General features: G+C 39.6%; 1 protein-coding gene across 2 annotated transcripts in view; it reads right to left on the bottom strand.

The window, feature by feature from the left end:
* FRAS1 (Fraser extracellular matrix complex subunit 1) overlaps positions 1-22,647 on the bottom strand; it is a 460,089-nt gene extending 437,442 nt beyond the window's left edge. For both annotated transcript variants that reach the window (XM_017540037.2, XM_037742541.1), the window contains exons 1-2: positions 21,749-22,647; positions 14,483-14,514 (exon numbers count right to left, since the gene is read on the bottom strand). In XM_017540037.2, the coding sequence (XP_017395526.1) occupies positions 14,483-14,514; positions 21,749-21,824 (108 nt within the window). In that variant the 5' untranslated portion in view covers positions 21,825-22,647. The remainder of the gene's footprint in view (positions 1-14,482; positions 14,515-21,748) is intronic.
* Positions 22,648-23,118: the final 471 nt, after the last annotated feature.

Here is a 23,118-nt window from a genome sequence, read left to right as displayed (position 1 = left end):
GGTCGCTCTCACTTAAGACTTCATAAACAAGCCATGCTGACTCCAAATGTCTAGTTTTCCTTGTAGAGAATATCTGCTCCTTTCTCTTTGGCCAGCATGCTTTCACATTCAGAACTTCCCTCCTCCACTTGATGGTATGGTAAATCATAAGGTTTCTTTTTCCCCACTGAGGGTGTGATTTTACCTGGGGGTATGGTCCTTGACTAGAGCCAGAACAATCAGAATGTTTTCTGGAACTTTTGATGGAGACAGCATCTCTGAAGGGGACTCTCTTTTCTCCTGGAATATGAGCCATTTGAACTGTATAAATCAATGTTGCCATCACAAGGAGGCTGTCAACCCAAAAGAAAGTGTAGCCAAGACAGGTGGCGTGAAAAACACATGTTGCCATCATGTGAATGCATATACAGCTCAGTCTCAAGCTAATTTTATTCCCTTGGACTTCTGATTGAAGGAGCAAAACATTACAGACTTTCCTTAAGCTAGTTTGAGTTGAGTTTCCATCACTCACATTAAAAGTCTTAAATAACATAATTTTCAAAGACTTCCTCTTGCTTTGCTCCTATCTTTGAGAAAGAGCTTTGTCTAGGCCGTCCTTGCCATTTGTGGTCTGATTCCACCCCACCTACCTGGCCACTTCTTGATTTTCTCCAACCATTTTCTCTTCACTCTTTCAACTTCCATCCTTTCTCTCCACTGGTTCCTTACCCTCTACTTACAAGTTCTCTCCCTCTTGTTGACAAAGCAAATGGGGTTCTTCCACCTTATGAGACTTCAATCACAGAAAGGCACATTTTAAAAATTAGTTTCAGTCACAAGATTTGCATTAAGAACTCAGCCTTTTTTACTTAACATTACCTCAGAAATGTGCCTTCATGGCCACATGCTCTTCTCATATATAATCTTAATGGCTACACAATGTTCTATGTCAAGTTAATCTATGATGATTTACTTAACCACTCCTCTAATAGAGACATTTAGGTAACTTCTTCTTTTATAATGTAAATGGAAATTCCCAGAAAGCAACTTCTTTAAACATAACTTTTCTTTCTTCTAAATTAATTTTTTAGGTCAAATTCCCAGAAGTCTCATCAAAGCTGGGTTTAATAATTTAAATTTTTTAAACAGGTATAAGGTGATATCCCATTACTGATTTAGTTTTTACCTGGTTATTAACAACAATTCTTCTTAATGTATTTGTCACTTATATTTTCTCTTATGTAAACTCTCTATTCTTATTCTCAGCCACTTTAATTCCTAACATTTAGTGGTTTTCTTAAATATTTACATGAATTCTTTTTGGTTAAATTTACATTTTTTAACTTTTTTGTTTTTAATTATTATTGAATGAATTCTTTATAAGTTCTACCATGTAATTGTTTATAACACTAAATCTTTGAAAACCTGTACTTCATGTTTTCTTTTAATTTTATACTGTTAGATATTTTTAAATGTTATCAAATTTGTTAAGACCATTTTCTATTCCATCAACTTTTAAAAATCCATCATTCTCAAATTGAATGTTGATTTATTCTTACCAAGGTTTTATCTTTATCTTACAGTCAGAGAATACACTAACTAAAGGCAGTTTAAATTGGTATTACTTCCCCAAAGGGCAATGTAATAATGTATATTAAATGTATACACAAACAGACTTTTAAAAAATGTATACCATGTGGCTCAGAAGTTGCATTGCTAAGGAATGTGTCCCAAGGAAAGAATTGAAAAGTGCACAAGAATATTCATCACAGTGTTGCTTACAACACTAAAATATCGAATTAATATGAATACCAATCAATGGGAATGTGTAAAATAACTTATAGTCTATCCATAATGAATAATGGTATAGATCTGTGTATTGGCATAGAAGGATATCCATTATACAGTATGCAGTTTAAAAAAAGAAGCTGGCCAAACAGTGCATATTGCAGTGCCTGTTTTGTCAAATATACACATACACAGAAAAGGTTCTGCAATGAACTCATCTAATATTTAGTATTAATTATTTTTGTTTGTAGAATTACTTGGATTCATGGAATTTTCTTCCCATTCTCTCTATATTTTATGTTTGCTACTTTTTTAGAACAAGGCTATATTCCTTTTAATATAATAAATAAAGCAACATGACCATTTTCTCTTAGAAAAAAACAAAAAAGAAAGTTCTTACTCCTCAAAAGTTGGAATGATATTGTTTTTGTGTTTTGTGGTTTGGTTTTTGAAAAACACTACTGTTTATCCTTTTCTAATTGCTTTCTGTTTATAAATGAAACACCTGAGACACAGATAGACAAATATCACGTCTCATTTATAAGTGGGAGCTAAATAACGTGTACACGTGGATGTAGAGAGTAGGGTGATAGACAATGGAGACTAGGAAGGGTGTGGACATAGGAGGTGGGTGGATGATGAGAAATTACTTAATAGGTGCAATGTACATTATTCTGTTGATAAATACACTGAAAGTACTGACTTCACCGCTATGCAATATAGCCATGGAACAAAATTATACTTGTACCCCATAAATTTATACAAATAAAATTTAAGATAATAATTTATCTATAAAACAGAAGATTAAATTCATAGTTGTTTGTTTTTGGTTTTGTTTTTTGAGACAGGGTCTCCCTCCATCACCCAGGCTGCAGTGCAGTGGTGTGAGCATGGCTCACTGAAGACTTGCCTTCCCAGACTTAAGCAATCCTACCACCTCAGCCTCCCAAGTAGCTGGGAGTATGAGCTAATGTGTGTGTGTGTGTGTGTGTGCGTGTAGATGGAATCTTACTATGTTAACTAGGTTGGTTTTGAACTCCTGGGTTCAAGCAATCCTCCTGCCTCAGCCTTCCAAAATGCTGGCATTACAGGTGTGAGACACCATGCAAGGCCAAATTTATAGTTTTAAAGATACAGTCTCCCTTACTGAATAAGTATCCTTGACCTTAATAAGTTTGGATAAAAACAGCTTACAGGAATACACATGCCTTGATGCTCACAGTATTTCTTTTATTTTACTTTATATTCATCTTTTGACTGGTGTTATTGAGAATTTTTTCCTCCTAATCATAAGTGAACAGAATAAGAAATATAAAAAGACACTTATTTTTCTTCAACAGCTTAATTAATTCCTCTAAAGTGGCAGCCAAAGCAGCTGTTTAACATGAGTTTCCCTCCTTTTCCTATGCACTTTAGTTATCTTATTCCTATAAAATTTTCCTCTCTTCTTCTCGAAGTCCTCAGGCTATTAAGAATCTTTTCTAGCAGTTGTTTTTCAAGAAGTCCTATTATTCCTTAAAGCATCTGACCATACTTGATTTTTCTTTTCAAAAATATATTTTAGATGTAGAAATTGAGAAAGCTGATAAAATTCTAGAAGCAAACAATAATATAGTTCTGTTATCCAGCATGAGAGAAAAACTATACTTTCCAACACCTAGGGTAGTATATACAAAATAATCAGGCTTCCATTTTGATAAAAAATTTTAATACAACAAAATGTACTTTATCCTAATACTATCTGGAGCATAATTTAATCTTTGCAAATTGTGAGAAATGCTCACTGGAATAAAGAGAAAGAAAAAAGATTATATCACCACCTCGGGGTGGTGGGGAAGATCATTATGAACATCAATATTAAAGTAGATTAATGTCTATTAATAGAGAATTCTACTTGATATAATGCCAGATGAACCCATTATTGCTGAACTAGTAATAAGCTTAGTACTGACTCACTGTTGGAATATGTCTGCAAACTGATCTCTTTTTTTCAAGAAGATGATCACAAATGGTGCCACCCACACCCTCTCCAAAGCTCTACAGAGCAATTGCATTTGGACATGGGTGAAAACGAAAAGAAGAAGGAACACAGCAGAGGATGGTGCTCCAATATCTCATCTCCAACAATATACTAATCAGTTTGCACTGACAGACTCTGAATTCAAGAGCAAATGATTTCCATTTCAAAGCATCCCCACTGCCTGCAGAATGTAATTCAAATGCCTTATTCCCGGCCCTATGTGATCTGGAGTTTAAAAATCCCTTCTCAGTGTTTCATCACATCACTTCTCTAGCTTCAATCAAGCTGAACTCACTTTGCCACTTATGCTTTCACTCATACCTATATCTTAAGAGCCTTTCTCTCATCTCTCCCCATTCTAAACTGGCCCATATTTCAAGGCCAAGATCAAAAATGATTTCTTCCTGAATAAGAGTATTCTAATTGCAAGCATGTATTTACTATATCCCAAGTACGTTCACATGTTACTCATTTATCCTTGCAGCAGCTCTGTAATATAGGCACAACTATTAACTCTATTTTAAAGACGAGGTAAGTAACTTGCCCAGGGTCACACAGTAGTGAAGAGCTCAGACTTAAACCCAAGAATCTGGAGCTCCGCCCCTTAACCATGGTGCTGCACTTCTACCTACTGACACTGATCTCAAACTGCTTTGTACTGAGTTCTTTATCTGATTATAGAGTACTGGGTCGACTGCTGTTGGCTGCAGTAACATAAAATGCAGCTTATATTTGTTTAAACAATGAGGGAACTTCTTAGCTCATACAATAATTTCCCAGGAAGGTCTGTTCCTGTGCTGGTTAAGTCAACAGATCAAATAACCAACTCCTCAAGGAATCAAAATATCCCATCTCTCTCCTCTGTCAACTTCTGTGTGCCAGCTACGTATTCTAATGGCTGTAACACCTCCAGAGATCACGTGTCCATGTGCCAAAGTTTAAAGGCTAAGCTTCAAAATCTTCTATCAATAGAGAATTCTTTTTTCCCACTCTTGAGGTGCAGGGATATCAACACACAACTCTAGGCCTTTCTTATCCCCAGGAAGGTGGCATGATTTATCTAACCAGTAAATTTAAAAGAGCAACTAGGCATGCTTAACTCAGTCTGTCTTCTTTCCTCTTCTAGGGTGCAAGCCTGTCAACCACGATCATATGTTTTCCTCTGTTTCTACAAGCAGTAATTATGGCTTTATCAGCTCTTCTGCATGGGAAACCCGCCTCAGCGAGGCTCTGTGAATGCCTAAGTCTCCCCAATTCTGAAGGGTCAGAAGCAGCAACCCAGTTAGCTAAGAGAACTGAAGCTAAATCCTCCAAATTAGCTTCATTGGTTAAAACATAAAAGGATGATATTTTGACTTCTATATTCTTTGTTGTATTTCTCAACTTGTTCAGAACTGGGGGAACAAAGGTGCAATTAATGGGGTCCTTTCAAACACCCAACAATGTTAGCAGAGTTCCATGCATATCTTATAGGCCACAAGTAAGTCACACTCAATCCTAAATCAATCCCTGGCAAAGTGATATAAACTTTCTGATTAGCTCACAACTAGGAAAGGGAGGGAAGCTGCAGCAAAATCAGGACTCTGTCAACACAGAAAATAAGAAAAGGACTACTGGCTAAGCAGCATGTTCCCGGGTTACAACTAATATCCTATTAATCTTGGTATTCTCCATAGATCTAATCACAGGATCTAACACATAGAATTTGATCAATAAATGTCTTTGGAATCTCATTGGATCATTACTACTACACATATCTATAGCAAATATGGAAAGGCTTCTTTTTAGCCAATAATTTCGTATTTCTTCTGTTCCTGATTTCTCATCACTTAGATCAAGTTCATTCTAGATTATAGGGAAACTCAACACAGGAAGAACACCAAAGGATGAATGTCTATTTCTGCTAATAATTCTCTCCTGCTCATTGTTACTGAACCATTTCAAGAATGTAAGGTACAAAGAACAATGAAATCTGCTCTCCAATGTAGATACCCTTACCTCCCTGATCCCTCCCCCACCCATTCAATTTCCCTTTGGAGGAAAGAAATGACATAAATTTAATAAATAACCAATCTTGGGAGCTGTCAGGAAAGAACTCACAGGTCATGGCCCAAACTCAAGAGCCTCCTGGGTACTAACAATAAACCATTTCTTACTATGAAAGTTTGTCCCCCTCCTTCCTTTCATTTAGCTTATAAATGCTGGCAACCTAAGAAATTATTGCTAAAAGAACTTAGCTGGGACATCAGAAGCTATATGCCTGTCTTACATAAAACTGCTGAGTGATTTTTTTAAATTTTATTTTGTGCCAATTTTATGTTTAAGTGTCACAGAAGCAAAATGCCATCCATATAAAATTTTCAAAGTCAACTTTTCTTTAGACATTCGTAATTCAAATTTCAGAAAAATATAAGCTTGCTTAACTCAATTGCCATTTGATATTTATATATTCTCTTTCCCTTGGTAAGCAAAGAACTATTAAAAGTAACTAAACTATAACATGATAATATCATAAGGTGTCATAAATGAGTGACAGTTCTATTATAGGGGAATTATACATATATACCCATGCATATATAAATGTACCATGTAGAAAATAAACATATGTATATACTTTGTAGTTATAAATAGAAATAGAATAAAATAAAAATGAAATCTCAAGTTGTAAGCAATTTGGTGCAAAAATGACACACACTTAAAAATAGTGAGGGAAGTGTATGGTCTGAACAGAAAATTGAAATATATGATAAAACATAGCATAGTTTGAGCAAATTAATATGGCTTCCAAGCTCAATTGCATCTTCTAAATTCAAAACAAAGCATAAGAAATGTGTTTGTTAACGTAAAACATCTGTTCCTACCACATGAATATGAATAAGAATAAAAATGCATATGGATTATTCATCAATAAAAGTACAAAATCTCTTGTGTTATTCCTCTCACAGAATTATTCTAAGAACATATAAATTCCCAAATAGGAAACCAGCATATCTAATTATGATGGACAATTTATAAAAACCCAGGAAGGATAAAAAATCCTGAGGCAGCTAGGGCCCAGTCCTCACTACCTGACACCTAGGATACAAAGTTACTCCCTTTGAGGAAATAAAGGGGAAGAAACTCTTCACTGCACACTCTGGTGCCAGGAGATTTTTTCACCCTCTTCTTGCCTTAGGCAGAAGCACGCAGCTCTAACCTCCCATCCACAGGTGAGAACCCAAGTTGGAAAAGCCTGCCACTACTATCTCACTCCTAATTCTGTTTGTCTAGTCTCAACCTGAACATCTCTAGTTAAAGGAGCTCATTATCCCTCTAAATTTGTGATAACACCTAGCACAGTAATGATGTGTTGAAAAAAATAAGTTTTTAATCATAAAATAAGTACATTTTAATAAAGAGTGGCATCCCCCACTTAAAAGTATATTACTCCATATTTTAAAATGAACACCAGAGGCATAAAAAATGATGAATTTTTGTGAAACTATAACTTAAAATGGTGATATCCTATAATACTTAATTAAAAGGTATTAAGAAATTATCCAATACTTTTAGGGAAATTAAGGAACGGCTGATTGTATTGCTTCTCCTCTAAGTACATCCTCAGGACACCAAGTGTTCTCCCCACTGCTGAGAAGTTCAAGGTGTTTCAATAGCAGCCACTGGCCACCATTCACTGTTTGTGGGGGGATTTCAAGCACTGAATAGTGAAAACTTCCAAATTTTCATTTCTCTTTTCCACAAAATCTGTTGAGTATGTTGATGAATACAAGGACAAGGCAATTCTGAGACTCATTTCTACAGGGCTGTGTCTTTTGTGTTACTGTTTCAAATTTTTAAAATTAATACTATAGCGAACCAATTTTTAAAAAGACTCAAGCATTGAAGAGCTCTAATGGTCTCCCTTAAAGCTCCTTAGCCCTAATAAACAAGGTCTTCAGATTAGACCAGAGGTTCTCAATTTTTTTCTGTTCTAATATAAATAATGGATAACACTCCCACGAGTTTAAAAATTTATAAAATTTTTAATGGAATATGTAAAATCGACTGTAACTCTACCCCTTTTCTTTTATTCAAGAAAACATTGATCCATAACAATTGCTTGGTTTAAAAAAAAAAAATCACGACAACAACAAAAAAGAAAACATATCAAGCGATATGGGGAGAGTAGATATGTTGTAACTGTGTTGACCTCAAAACTGTTTAAATTATGTAAGCAAACAAAAACAGCAAACTTAGGTGCTATAACAAATTTTGCGTTACTTTTCTCACAATTGCTAAAAATACTCCAGTAAGCTTCCACCCAGGGTGGAAACCATCCACAAAGCTCTATTTTAAGTACTAGAGTATGTTAAGAATTTTAAAACCCTAATGCTGCACTGTCCAATATAGTAGCCACTATCTATGTGTGGCTACTCAAATTTAAACTTTAATTTATTGAAATTCAATGAAATTTAAAATTCAGTTTCTCAGTTATCGTCAGCCACATTTCAAGTGCTCAGTAACCACATGTGACTCACAGCTACCACACTGGACAGCAGAGCTGTGGAACATTCCCATCATCACAGAAAGCTCTGCTGCACAACACTGTGCTAAGGAATCTTGGAGAGAATCTAATCTAACTCTCTGAATTTACCAATTTAGAAACTGAGACATCATTTCATTCAAGTGACTTACTCCATGCTACACAGCTAGTAATTACAGAGCCAGAACCTGAACCAAGACCCTGGACTCTATAACTCACTCATTCCCACTCCAACATCTTGTTACCACCTGGATGATGTGAATACCTGTTCTTTGCAGGGACAGTTCTGGGTTCTTTCACAAGTATGCTCTCAGTTAACTGTCACATCAACCCTAGGAGAAATATAATCCCCACTATGTAGAAAATAAAAGTGACACTTGGCTGTATAAGGTATTATATCTGAGCCCACACAGCATGTATGTAGTGGTGCCAAGATTCAAAGTGGAAAGCCTGGATATTCCTGCAGTGTTATATATAGTCAACAGTCCACAATTTTGTATTATCCTTGAAAACTACTCTTTCAGATTTGCTAAAAATTAGTGCCTTGTGATTTGCTTTCTCAGCATTTCTCGGCAAAAGTATCCCAAGTAGGAAAATCCTAACACTTAACACCTTTGATCTAGGGAAGATGGGTAGTTTATCCACCCTTGCCAGTTGTCACTGCTTTAGAACAATAGCAGCCAACCTGTACTATAAGCCACAGCACTAGATGAAGTGCTTCATGTTCATCTCCTTTAAGCTTCACAACAATTCTGAAAAGTAAACAGTTCATCACCATTTCACAGACAGAAAAATTGAAGTGAAGAGTTAAGTCATTCATCCCAGGAAGAACTTTAAAAAGGATATGTGTTTGCTTGTAGTGATGCTAAAGGACAGTTGTTTAAAAAAAAAAAAATGCTTGATATAGTTGGAAAAGACAAAAGATGTGTGAATACTTTGAAATAAAAAATTAATTTTCCTCCTCACACTGGATGTCACAGTTAAACCTAGGTAGTTTCCCTCTGATGGATTCCCGATTTAACACAGTCACACTGTCTTCCACAAGGGCTGACTTGAGGGAAAGTCTTGTGAGCCCAGGAGTGCATGGGTATTATGGGGTAAGAAACACACTCCAAAATAGATTAATTCAATGATTTTCAAGTTATTTTTAGTCCCTTCTGGTCATTTCTTATCTGAGGAATAAAAAGAAGAGAAAGTTACAGAAGAGTTTAAAGAGAAGGCAGAGAGCTGAAGTCAGTCCATAAGTGAGAGACGGCTACATGTGTTCAGGACTTAATCACCCCAGGATGTCACTGCAAGTCCAGACAGCTGTCAAAAACTGGGAGACACAATGCAATACAAGGTGGGGGAGATCTATACATATACACTTATATACATATACACATATACATATATACACACACATATACACATATGTAGTACATAATACACTGTACGTTGTATTTTTTTTTAAGATGACATGCCTGTCTAAACATGTTTTGCATCACATAGTGAATCTGTATGCTCGTCCTATACCAGTGCAGGATGGCCTCAGTTAAATGGGAAGGGGTTAGTCAGCGACAGCTGGCTTTTGTTTTCAAGATGACATGTTTTTAAGATGTTTTTAAGATGGCATGCCTGTCTCAACATGTTTCACATCACGTGGTAAATTTGTATGCTCATCCTACGCCAGTGCAGGACAGCCTCAGTTAAAAGGGAAGGGGTTAGCCAGGGACAGCTGGCTTTTGTGGGAGGTCAGGGACAGAGACTGGCAGAGACAACTGCATCGCAGTTGTGGAAGGGAGGGGGTGGGCATATAGGACTGAAGGTAGTGAAATAAGCTAGTTGTGTTTAGAGACAACAAATGGACTGACTTGGTTGTGAGAAATAGAATGCTTGATCAATGACTTAAGAATCAGAACCAGGTTTGAACTCTCTTTTCCACTAGCACTTACTACGTAACTTTGGACAAGTGACTACTTCCTGAGCCTCAGCTTCCTTATCTGTAAAGTGGAAAAAAAAGGAAAGAAAAGAAAAAACAAATAAAAAAAAAAAACCTAGAAACTATTTCCTGGGTTTGTTGAGTATTAAATACATAGTAGGTGCTTAGTAACTATGTCTTCCTCTTGTTCTTCTTGGTTGGTTAAGAGAAATTGTGTTATGGAAGAAAAGCACATGCCAGGCATTGCACCTGGGTGTCTTTTTCACATTATCTTCTTTACAACAGCCCTTCAGGAGGGGCTTTCTTTGTCCTCATTTCACATCAGAGGCAGTAAGGTTCCAGAGGTGATGTAACTTGCCCTACGTCACAGAGCTGGTTTGCAATAGAAGAGGAAGGATCAAAACCAGGTGTGTCCGACTGCCAGAGCCATGAATGTTCCACTATATCTGGCAGCTTCCAAAGCAACAAGTGATGAGATTGAAAGGTATCACTGAGAGGAATCCTCACAAGAGAGGCAGAGAGTTAGCACTATACTAGCAGCAAGTGCCTAAATCCATGTTCTCATTTCCTTGATATGTTTTATGAACTCTAGGTGAAACTGAGGCTTTGCCATTTTCAACCAGAACAACCTTCTACTTCTGGTTACTCAACTGAGACATGAAGAAACCTCAAGAATGTCACATCCCTGCCCCAGTTGCCTCATCTGTAAAATGGACAGTCTGGAATAAGAGATTTTTCAAGTCACTTCTACCTCTAAAACAGTGAACATGTGGGTAGAATTATGGAACAGGGACACCAACCACTATTCTCAGAGCCAGCTCTTGAAAATGATGCCTCTTACAGTAGAAGTCTTTGTCACCCAAAAAGTTGTATAATCAGGGAATGCTAGAATCCTATAGTAATGTTCTTGAACTCTTTGATTCAAAGTACATGAACATACATTCACTCTCCAATTTCACTGATGTAGATAAAATGCCTTTCTTTAACACTAGGGCATGTGGAAAGAGAGCAGAAGTGAATTATGTAGACAATAAACTAAGTCCACAATGCATCAACTACCATTTCCAGTTTCATCATCCTTAAAATGGAAAGAGAACTTAAAATTGTTACAAATAACCCCGAACGCACATCTCTCTAGATTTTGAAATATTTTCTCAATCTTTTATAGCTGTTTTTTCTACACTTAATTTGATGGAAATTTTTTAGTGACTTGCCTCTGTGAAGTATTTTTAAAGTATTCAGTGAAGTTTCCCTAGAAACAAAAACAGTACTTCTTTTCACATTCTCATTTCAGCAGATTAATTAGATGATAAGTCTGATGTTGCCATTTTTCCTTTCTAGCATCTCCAAGAGTTCACCCACCTGGCTGAAAGGACAAGCTAACCTCTGCACAAGGCTCAGCATGCTTTGACCCCTGCACTCCTCCCTGACCTATCTCCTGCCATCCTCCATGCACTGCCTCGAATGCCTATAGGCGCTCTTGCTTGAGACTTCACAGTTTCTGCTCCCCATCTCTGGAGAGAAACTTCACAGTTTCTGCTCCCCATCTCTGGAGAGAAACTGTGAAGTTTCTCTCCTCTTGGGTATCCACCAGGCTAGCTCTTATCATTATCTCTTTCAGTGTGTCTTTGTTCAAATGTCACCTTCTCAGTGAAGCCCTCCTATCACCCTATCTAAAGCAACCACCTTCATCCCTATTGAGCCTTTTCTATCCCTCCCGCCTCCACAATGTTTTTCCCCATAGCCCACCTATATGACATTCTATATATTTTACTTGTTAGAATTCAAGCTCCATGAGGGCAGGAATTTTCATCTGTTTGTTCACAGATACAGTCCAGTGCAGGTCTGAAATTGTCATTCAATAAATATTTGTTTAATGATTTTATTATTGTAATAAATATATTGTCTTTCAGACTGAATTGCATAACTACAATAATAAGTATCTGATGTTTGAAGAGGTTTAGAAACAAATATAGCAGATCAGGCTTGGTGGCTCATGCCTGTAATCCCAGCACTTTGAGGTCAGGAGTTCAAGACCAGCCTGGCCAACATGCTGAAACCCAGTCTTCACTAAAACTACAAAAAAATTAGCTGTGGGTGGTGGTGTGCAGCTGTAGCCCCAGATACTTGGGAGGCTGAGGCAGGAGAATTGCTTGAACCCTGGAGTCAGAGGTTGCAGTGAGCCAAGATCCCTGCACTCCAGCCTGGGTGACAGAGCGAGACTCTGTTTCACAACAACAACAACAACAACAAAGAATGAGAGAAAGAAAGAGAAACAAATGTAGCAGCTCCTTGATAAGCAAAGAAGTCACCTGGAGGAATGAGGAGCATGCTGGTGTGGGAGGGTGCAGCCCACTACCCTTGAGCAGCCATGAGCCCTAGGATCAACCAGGGCCTGGTAGAGAGGGAAGCAAGGTCATCCAATAAATTCAAGATGGCTGGGCAGTTTCTCCTTTTAACTTGATCAAACTGACCTCTCTAATTACTTGATGCTTTCATATTCAAATGAACAATAACACATACCAAAATTAAATACAGAAGATGGTCTAGCCACCTTTTTCCATACATAGGCAGAACGACAGAGGAAGACAGGATGTCATGTTCTGGTCCACCCCTAATGGTCAATTACCTCTAGCAAATCTCTTCATCTCTCTCTCTCTCTCATCCTTTCTATTAAAAGAGGGAAGAGTATGAAATAATACATGGCCTGCCTATTTCATTGGTCTATTATAAGTATCAGACATATGAATGCTTATGAAAATATATTGAAAAATTATGGAACACTCTACACAATAAATAATTCTCTTTGTATTAGCGTGGATAACTGACTTATCTAAATATCTACGATAGCTCCCCAAAAGTGATAATATATTTTGGAGCAAATGATTCCTAAAACATATTAAAGAATAAACAGAGCTGGGCACGGTGGCTCACACCTGTAATCTCAGCACTTTGGGAGGCCAAGGCAGGAAGATCACAAGGTCAGGCATTTGAGACCAGCCTGGCCAATATGGTGAAACTTTGTCTCTACTAAAAATACAAAAATAAGCCAGGCGTGGTGGCATGTGCCTGTAATCCCAGCTACTCGGGAGGCTGAGGCAGAAAAACTGCTTAAACCCAGGAGGCAGGGGTTGCAGTGAGCCGAAATCACGCCACTGCACTCCAGCCTGGGTGACCCAGTGAGCCTCCATCTCAANAAAAAAAAAAAAAAAAAAAAAAAAAAAAAAAAAAAAAAAAAAAGGATAAGCAGGGCAAGACATGGAATGACAAATGGAATAAAAGTGGCTTTTCCTAATTTTTAATAGAAAAACATAAAGAAAAAAATACAAACCTCCTGAGCAGCAACTACAGTATATAAAGTAAAGATTCAAGAATATTACTGTGAACATCTATAATTATCTAGACTCTTAGATACTTCAGATAGTCCTCATCTATTTCAATACCACAAGGATAATCAAAGATGACTTATCAATATCACACATGTCAACAGCAGGTTGTGATATAAATGAGCAAACTCTTTCCAACCATCTCAGTTCAGTTTTATTATAGCATTTATTAAACCAAAACAAAAAAGTGGTGAAGAATGACTTGTCACACCATTTATTAGAGTTGATGGAGTGTAGACAGTCTTCTCAATAAGGCTTTAACACACAGTTATGCACCATAGTGCATTAGTAATGAAAAGAAATGCATGAGACTTATATCAGCTTTTCCCCCAAGTCATTCTGACATTAAATTCAAAATCAATTTTACCCTGTATGGCAAGAGTTCAGAGATAAATGTTAATTTGTTTGCTGTTCACCAAAACTTAAGTTTATAATTCAATCAAAACTAGAAATCCTTCCTATTCTACTTAATTTGATAATCATACTTTTTTTTGGAGAACGGTTCAAAGGAAGAAGCAAATGCAACAGGAAGATAAACAAATTGTGTCCCCGTTTGTATCTGACAAAGGGATGGGATCTAATTTTCTCTCTGATTAAAAGAACACAAAGAACAGCCACAGAATGCAAATTGTGCGTTGAGTGTTTGAACTTCTCTTCCAATACCTGAGTATCCAAATGGAACTAATTCACTCTGGAAAAGGTATTAAATAACTGAGCATCATTGTGCCTGAATGAGGGCTAATCCTCAAACTGTGAAGAAAAATAAACATATTCTACAATGACAGGGTCAACTCACTCACTCAGGAACCTCAATCAAGCATTTTACATTCAAAAGAAAGAAAGCAAGTATGTAAAGAATGACCTACCGCCAACAAGGAACCCTGATAGACACAAGCACCTGTGGGGAAAAACAAAACAAGAATTACAAGAGATACATAACAAACCAATAGGCACTTCCTCAGCAAGCTTACTGCTAAAACTTCATCTACACACATCATAATCAGTAAAATGTGCTTCTTCCAAAATCTTAAAAGCTTGAGCATTCTTCCCCTGGGGTAATAACCCCATCCACCAAAACAACATTCCTTGGACACACATTAGAAAAAACACCATTAAAACTTATCACTTGAATTTTAAGATAAATATATTTATAATGGCATGCTATAAATACAGTATATATTTTTCTTTGTGATAAGTCAGCAAAGCCTCCATAATCCATTCCCATTTACTTATCCAGGCTTCCCTGTGACTCTTTGCTTACACTAAGTCTCCAGTCCAACCCAAGAGGCCAACATAGAATCCTGTGATATATTTACATGCCTCAATGCCTCTGCTCATTTGAATTTCCTACAGATGTACTTTGTCTAGTCAAGGCCCTTGAACTTGATCCCATCTCCTTTGTGAAACTTCTCCTGCCCATTAGATTATGTTCCTTGGAGCTCCTAGCACTTTGTGCCTACATCCTCCATTTGTGAATTTATTCTTGGGTACTTCCTTTCTAAAAATGTTGAAATGTTGCATCTATCCCACTACATAATATATGTGTGTGTGTATTATATATAGCGAGAGAATATATACACTATATATACTATTAAATATGTACTATTACAGATGTAGTATATATTCATATATACCTACTATATACTGTATATAGTATGTATATATCATATACAGTATAAATAGTTTAAATAGTATTTATAGTATATATATATGTATACTATAAAACTGAAATCTTAATTTAAAAAAATATACACACATTACCAACCAATTTTTGAGCTGCACAAAAGGTCTTGATTTAACTTAGAAAGAGATGGGCAGTGTGCTATCACCTACTCTCTCAGAAATTGAGTCTGCAAAACAGATTTGAACAGTATAAACACACCAAGGTGAAGCATATCTTAACAATCTGCCACAGTTGGTTTCTAAAGAGAGAAGGACATTACTTTACCACAGCGCTTACCTCTAATGTCATTTATGAAGTCTCAAAAATATTAACTTCTCAGGAAAGAACTGTTCTACTTTCTCCTCCAATAATGGAATTGAGAACAAGCTTTAAAAAAACTGAGATGACTATTTACACTTTGGTTTGAATCAAAGATCTCTGTGGGCAAATTTATTGAAATAACTTTTAGGTCCCTGACATTCTAATAAGAGTAACTCGAGATAAAACCTTGGGGGGAAATTCTTCCTAATTGTCTAATTTTTCCTTAAGAAATCTTGTTTCAAAGACTTCGTATTTCAGTCTATGTTATGTCATAAGAAATTATATATATCTACATATATACACACAAATATATGTGTGTGTATGTACATGTATGTGTGTGATTTGTGTATATAAAATAATCCTATATATCGCAAATAAATATATATAAACACAATTCACTTTCTAAATTACTTTTATGGATGTATTTAATTACTTCTGGTGTTTAGAAAATTTAGATCATCATCACTTAGTTAAATTTAACAAAATTTAAACTTTAGAATAAACAAAATTTAACTTTTAGAAAAAAACACAAACAAAATTTAATCTTTAAAATAAGACTATTCTCATAATTTTATTGCTCTCCTCCACAGCATTACCTTCCAAAGTCAATTCTTTTCATAGCTCCAGAGGAAATCAAGCACCTTAAGAAGTCTCTGAGTACCTATATCAAAACCCATTTTTGGAAGTTTAGAAAGCCATTATGAACTCACTGCAGTATGAAAAAATAAAGCAGCACTGAGTGTGGCACATCTATACCTGAGCAAGCCAAGCATCTGCTGGAGACTTAAGTCAAAATGGTATACAGCTGCTAAAAAATTATATCATTAGGAAGGTGAATTAATTCAGTTTGGTTTGCACTATATTGTACAATTCCAAAAGAAATAAGCTTTGCCCTCTGAGAGCTTTCCTAAAACAGAACAGTTCTACCCGGAAGGCAGCTGCATGAATGAGCCTCCATTAACACAGCTTCTAAAACATCATTTCTACTCTCTTGAGAAAATAAGCATCCCAGTGTGATGCCCAGTCCTATCAAACATTTATAATCACCCAATACCAGATGCAGCATCCAAACCAAACATATTTCTCTCACACACCCACCAGCAGATGAAGTTGAGGAGTTTGTTGACATGGGTACTGGGTGTAGCTTCTGGTTGATAGCTACAGTGGAGGTCTTTTCACTAATCCATCAGTTCACATAATATGGAAAATGAAATTACTCTCTCCACTCATTATTTTTTTATTAAGAAGTACAAGAATGATTGCAGCTCTATTTAATGTTTATATTTAAGGCTTTGGTTGAACTTTAAAGAAAATCCCAGCTCAAGGTGAATTCTGTGAGATGGTGCTGATCCAGGAGAAATGAGCCTCCTTCAAAGGAAAACTGAGGAAAAACACGAGACAACAGGAGTAGAGTTCTTTAACCAAGAACAATGCCAGTTTCAGGGCACAGAATGCAGCTGAGATGAATTTAAGTTCTGACACCTCACGGTCTGTGAGAAAATGCATGAAGTTTTGCAGGGTGAAGCAATTTTATAGCATCAAGAAGGAAGCCCAGATCCTGAGACCTGGGCTCTTTTCCTGTGTGACTGGCTCATTTCTTGCAGGTCACATAGACAAAATGTTACTGCATAAAATTTAAACAAGTAAATGTCTGTTTTTAATCCCCTTTGCACATTATAATATACTCCATTATGCGATGGCTGTATAAAATCTAATATTTTTGGAGAAATTTTGAGATAATTTGCATATATCCTGAAACCACTGGTAAACTGAGTAAATTAGAGAAGTTAAATCCAAGCACCACAAAATGTCAGACCCATTAGTTCAAAGAAATAGTGGCAGATACAACCATTAAGATACAAAAAGATTTGGAGAGCATGGTACCACAAAAACATGACTCATTAGGAGCAAGCAGCCACAAGTTGGCATTTAAATGTTCAGGCTTTATGTTTGCTATAATTCAGCATATGGCTGTGTGCACTGTGGAATACTTAAAATAGAATCATTTTCTGAACTGACAGGACAGCTCATGTCCTGATTATTGTCAACTAGGATTTAGATCAATTAATAGAGTAGTTAAAATGGAAGTGGGCCAACTGTTTTGGAACTACAGTAAGATTTGGCATGAGGCTCCAACTTCGACATGCGGTAGTCCCCTCCCCTGCTCTGAGCCATGTGTTAAAGAATATTTTATGACTACTTGTGTGACTACAGTTGGGTGATATTGCCGCCCAAGTCCGTAACAGTGAATATGGATGGCTGGGTCCTTACTAAAGGATGTGCACTACATAAGGAGAGTAATGCCGAGAATCCGATCTTCAGAGGGCAATGGAAATATAATTGATGAAAATAAGAGTCCACAACACCTCTTTATTTCCATTGCCAGGTAATTACAAAAGCCAAAAGATGCAAAGTTACAACCATCATCTAACATTTCCATACTGAGAAACCCAGCCAGGACCAAATGTTCCCATATTCCTACTGCCATTAAACTGCTATTAACAATTTCTAGATATGCAAACTCCTTGAGCGCAGGAATTATTTTGGCTTTGGTTTTGATGTTTGTACCCACCTACCAGACATAACCTGATACATAAGCTATCAATAAAGGTTTGCAGAATGAAAGAATTAGGTTACTTGTTTCCAGCCAATGCCTTCTCTTCCCTAACACTGAGTTTTAAGCATAGAGTCTCTCAACGAAAAAACTCTCCAACCCAGGGCGGAACCAACTACCCTAACTTACCCATAAATAAAACATATTGTCTATCAAATGATCCTCTTCAATGTAATCTGTACAATGGCATTTATAGGAAAAGCCTGGGATTTGGGGAATGCCTAAAATGACATGGAGACTGATGGGATACAGACTAAAGCTCGATTTTCTTAGCCTCCGATTCAATGATCTTTCCCTACCCCAAGGCAACTGTCTTATCTAGTGTAACTTCACAGGACTTTCATGCCAACAAAATTCAAGATATTTCTCCAGAAAATGCTATGGCAGAGTTTCTCTGACTCAGAAAGCAGCCATGTTAGAAGCTTCTTTGTGACTTCTTGATTTTATTAAGTTCTCAAATCATAGCATTAATAGTTTATCTGCTTAGCAATATAAGGCAATATAAAATAACGCTGCCAATAATTTGCTTGTAAAAATTTACTTTGCTTTTGATAATTAAAATAAAATTTAGAGGCTGATCATGGTAGCTCATGCCTGTAATCCTAGCACTTTGGAAGGCCAAGGCAGGCATTTTACTTGAGGTCAGGAGTTCAAGACCAGCCTGGCCAACATGGTGAAACCCTTTGTCTACTAAAGATATGAAAATTAGCCGGGCATGGTGGTGCACATCTGTAATCTCAGCTACTCAGGCGGTTGAGGCATGAGAATCACTTGAGCCCAGGGGGTGGAGGCAGCAGAGAGCTGACATTGTGACGCTGCACTCCAGCCTGGGTGACAGAGCGAGACTCTGTCTCAAAAAAATAATGAAATTTAGAGCCAGAAAGTTGCAATTGACCATAAATAAGGCAGCAAATGCTGATCTTTTCTATGTTTGATGATTAGCCAAAATATCTTAGAGCTATCACCTAATCGACTTCATTTAGTAAATGACTGACTACAGCTCAAAGAAGTTAGGTGGTTCATTCAAGGTTAGTCAGCTAATCAGAGGCCAGTTTACCAGTTAAGCTTAATTTAAAGGAATGTAATTTGCAATACTTGTTCATCTGACCAATTTTTTGAGCACTTATTGTATGCTAGGAGCTAAACTGAAGATACAAGAATAGAAGCCATCCTAACCCCTCAATAAGCACACCGCTAAGTGAGGAAGACCAAACCCATACCAACCACAATTGTCCTCTCTGTCCACTGAGAAGAAAATGATAAGTTTTGCCATAAAGTGGTCAGCAAAGGTGTCACAGGGTACACCCCCTCAAAAGAAGTATACATGTGAATGTTTCTTTTCCATCTTAAAAAAGTATTCTCTAGGCCAGTAATAAAACCTTGAGATTTCGAAGATCCTTGCCATTTTCCCTCCTTGGTCTGAATGCTCTTATTTTTTAAAGAAAAAGAAAAGCTCGAGAGGACCAAATCAGAGTTCTCATCAGATGACAAGTGGTTTTTTTGTCTGTGGGGGTGATATCACTTAATTAAACTAATTAAATGAGATATGTAAAGTGCTTAGCACCGTGCCAGGCAATACCTGTTCAATAAATGGCCGTGTTCATTCTTTCTTAGATAAGCACCATCATGATGTGGGTGGAAACTCTCAGACATTTATCAATCCAATTTGTGAAATGGCTATAGAATGCTCTGACAGGTACAACAATAAGAAGCAAAGCTTCCAAAGACTCTTTGGAGTAATGTTCACCCCCCCACACCCCGGCCCCCAACCCCGGCTTTCTGTGCTTCGCGTCCCCCCATCCCCACCTCCCAATCAATAGATTTGGCAATTCTTAAACTTTGCCCACTGGATCAAGCAGTCTTCCAAAGAGCGCACCCTGTAGGCTCTTGGAAATAATGCCTTTGTCGATTCCAGAGATTTGGCTCTGAGAAGCTGCACCATTCCAACTGCCCCCTGGTGAGCTATCCCGGGAGTGCTAACCACCTTTTCTGCGTTGCTGAAATAGGACTCTAAATTAAAAACTGCAACCAAGTGAAATTAATTTTTCTAAGAAGTACCAAGTTTAGGTTTGGGTGGCCTGGGGTGACTCTCTCACCTGATTTATTATAATCAAGCCCTACAAGCTTTTTTTTTCCTCCCCTCAAAGTACGAACCCACACGGACATGGACAATAAAGCTATATTTCTACAGGACATGCATTGTTGGGAGAAGGCTGCACAGGTCCCAGATGTGCCTTTCCCAGAGATTATACACACTTGACACACATCCCGGAAGAGGGCAGAAAGCAGCACCTGTACCCATGGGAACGTCCCCCACTACTGTTCATGGATTTCCAAGGCCTCCCACTTTCTCTTGGGAAGCCAGCAAAGAAAAGGCAGCTGCTCCAGTGACTGGAGGTCGACCCGAGGCAGAGCTTTTTCCTCCCCGGGCCTCGAGCAGTCCCCAGTCCTGCGCAGGAGCTCGGCCCCGGGCGCCGCCCCGCGCCCCTTGCCGGGGCACCAGAGCGGAGAAGGCGGCCCGCCCTGCACCAGCCACCGCCCAGCCGCGGCTCTGATTTGAGGCTGGGCGGGTGAACTCTTCTTCCCGCAGCTGGATGAATAATGAATGGAGCCGGGAGGGGAAGCCGAGAGCCAGGCGCTGTGGATTAAGCCGTCTTCCTCCCGGCCCGCCGGCTCCCTTCCCCCTCCCTAAGCACTGGCTGGGCAACTTACACGGCTCCTCCGAGCAGGTGGAAGCTCAGAGTGCCTCGCGTCCCCGGGCCCGGCATCCCAGGACCCCAAACTCTTGATTTACTTATTGACTCATTTATTTGGCTGAGCCTGGATTGCTTTTGATACCATGGCGACAACTACTCTCACAGCTTCCTTTTTTCTCCCGAAGCTCCGGGGTTTTACAAGTAGCTTGGGGCCTCGGAGGAAAACCAGGAGGCGGAGGGTGAAGTAAAAGAATGATGAACCTCAACTCTTATTAACCACTTTTGTTCTGGGAAGCAGGCAGGTACGTGCTTCTCCTTACTGGAGAGATTTCTTTCAGTGCAGCTGAACTATCTACGTCCAGAACACGCTCCAAGCAGTTAGTTATAAAATCCTAACTGGTTTTTAGGGGGAGACTGATGTAAGGAGTGCGGGAGAGCGATGGGGCTTTAAGGTGAAAGATTGTGTTTCTTCGAAACGGGAGTATTTTAAAACAGATAAGAGCAATTGTTCACTCCTCACCTGTGCTCCATGCAGTTGCTTTCTCTTCGGGAAAAGGTAGGTGGTGGAAAGTAAAAGAATCCGTTTCAGAGATGTCACCTCCAACGGCCACCCACCCACCCAAAAGCACTTAGGGCAGAGAGGGAGGCCGTGTCGGGGGGTTGTAAGCCTAATACAAAACAGTCAGGAGTAGGAAACTTGTCGGCAAAAAGCCTATTCGAGTTCCACCTCCACCCCACACTCCCCAGAAAAACTTCCACCCGACCCACAATACCATAAAATCTACTGAGCCTTTTAAACTGCACGTTCACAGACACACACAAGGCACCGCTCTCTCACCTTCGGAATGATGAGGCAATACTGCAAATTCCACCAACGTTAGGGCCAGCCCAAGCCACACTTTGAGTACTCCCATCGCCGCCTCGGCACCCACGATGGAGTAGCCCAGCCTTCAGCACCCAAGAAGCGCTCGGCCAAAACGCTGGCTCCCGCGCCGAGAACCCGGGCGCACCGAGGGTGGGGGACAGCCGGCCGTTACCTCCGGGAAAGTGAGACGGACCGGCCGAGAGCGACACGCATCAGCCCGGAGGTGCCGGCGCAGGCTGGAGGTTCAACTCACTCGCAGCCCGGGAAGAGAGCGCGCCGAGCTCCCCCGCAAGGCAGGACGCCAACGTGGGCTGAGCTTTGGGAGAATAAGAAGAGGCAGAGCGCAGTTCTCCGCGGCAAAGTCTCGCCTGAAAGTTGCTGGTCACGGGCGGATCGGATCTTCCAGCATTTCCCTCGGGCTAGACCCTTCCGCTCCCGGGTCCCCGACAGTGGAGATCCTGGCTCTGGTTTGTCCGAAACGGCTTTTTAAAGTTCACTTGACACCAGACGTCGGCGCTGCGTCGGCACGGCGGGTCACTGGGAGCCCCGAAAGACCCACCCACACTCACTCCTTGGTCTGGCCACCCAGCTCGGCAGACCTCATTCGCCAGGGGCCGCTCGCTGGAAACTTTGTGCAGGGCTACGGGCAGCTCCGGGGACTCGCCCGCGCTGCAGCCGCACCGCGCCGCCTGGGGCTGCGCTCCCTGCAGCAGACTGTTCAGAAGCTTCGCAGGAAAGACTGGGGGGCGCTGCTGCTACTTTCTCGTCCCCGCCCCTCGCCTGGGTGAGCAGGGCTGCGGGGGCGCGGCTTGCTGCACACCAACGCCCACCTCCGCGCCGAACACCCCGGAGCTGGTCTGCAGAGTAGAGGTGCAATGATTACGGGAGCGGAAGCAGAGCCATAATTTTAATTGCACGAAGGAAAAAGCTAGCGAGACTGGAAAAGATCCCCGAACTCAAGGCCACCAGGGCGAGAGAGCCTGGAAACGCCCAAAATACGCCGGGTCTGGACCCCGCGTTTACAGGACACACGTTCAGCCTTCCTCTAGCCTTCCTTGCCACCTTCCTCTCTGCTTTGCTCAGTGTGAAAATGGACCCAGAGACTCCGAGCTTTGGCAAAGATTCCAGAGAGTCACGTGGGGAAAGGGGAGAAGCGAGGAGGGGGGTGAGGGGAGGCCGAGAGAGCAACCTGATCCCTTTATTCATTCTGCTGGAGTTCAGATTGGCTTTGTCTGGGGAGGGATCAAAAGTGGTCACACCGGGGCAGAGGGGGTGGAGATAGGTGGCACAGTCCTTGCTCAGGCACAGCGGAGGGCAGATGAACCGTGTCCACACCCCTCGTT

The sequence above is a fragment of the Cebus imitator genome, unplaced genomic scaffold (genome assembly GCF_001604975.1).
Source record: "Cebus imitator isolate Cc_AM_T3 unplaced genomic scaffold, Cebus_imitator-1.0 Scaffold123, whole genome shotgun sequence".
Lineage (NCBI taxonomy): Eukaryota > Metazoa > Chordata > Mammalia > Primates > Cebidae > Cebus > Cebus imitator.
This window is presented reverse-complemented; position numbering and strand designations above follow the sequence as displayed.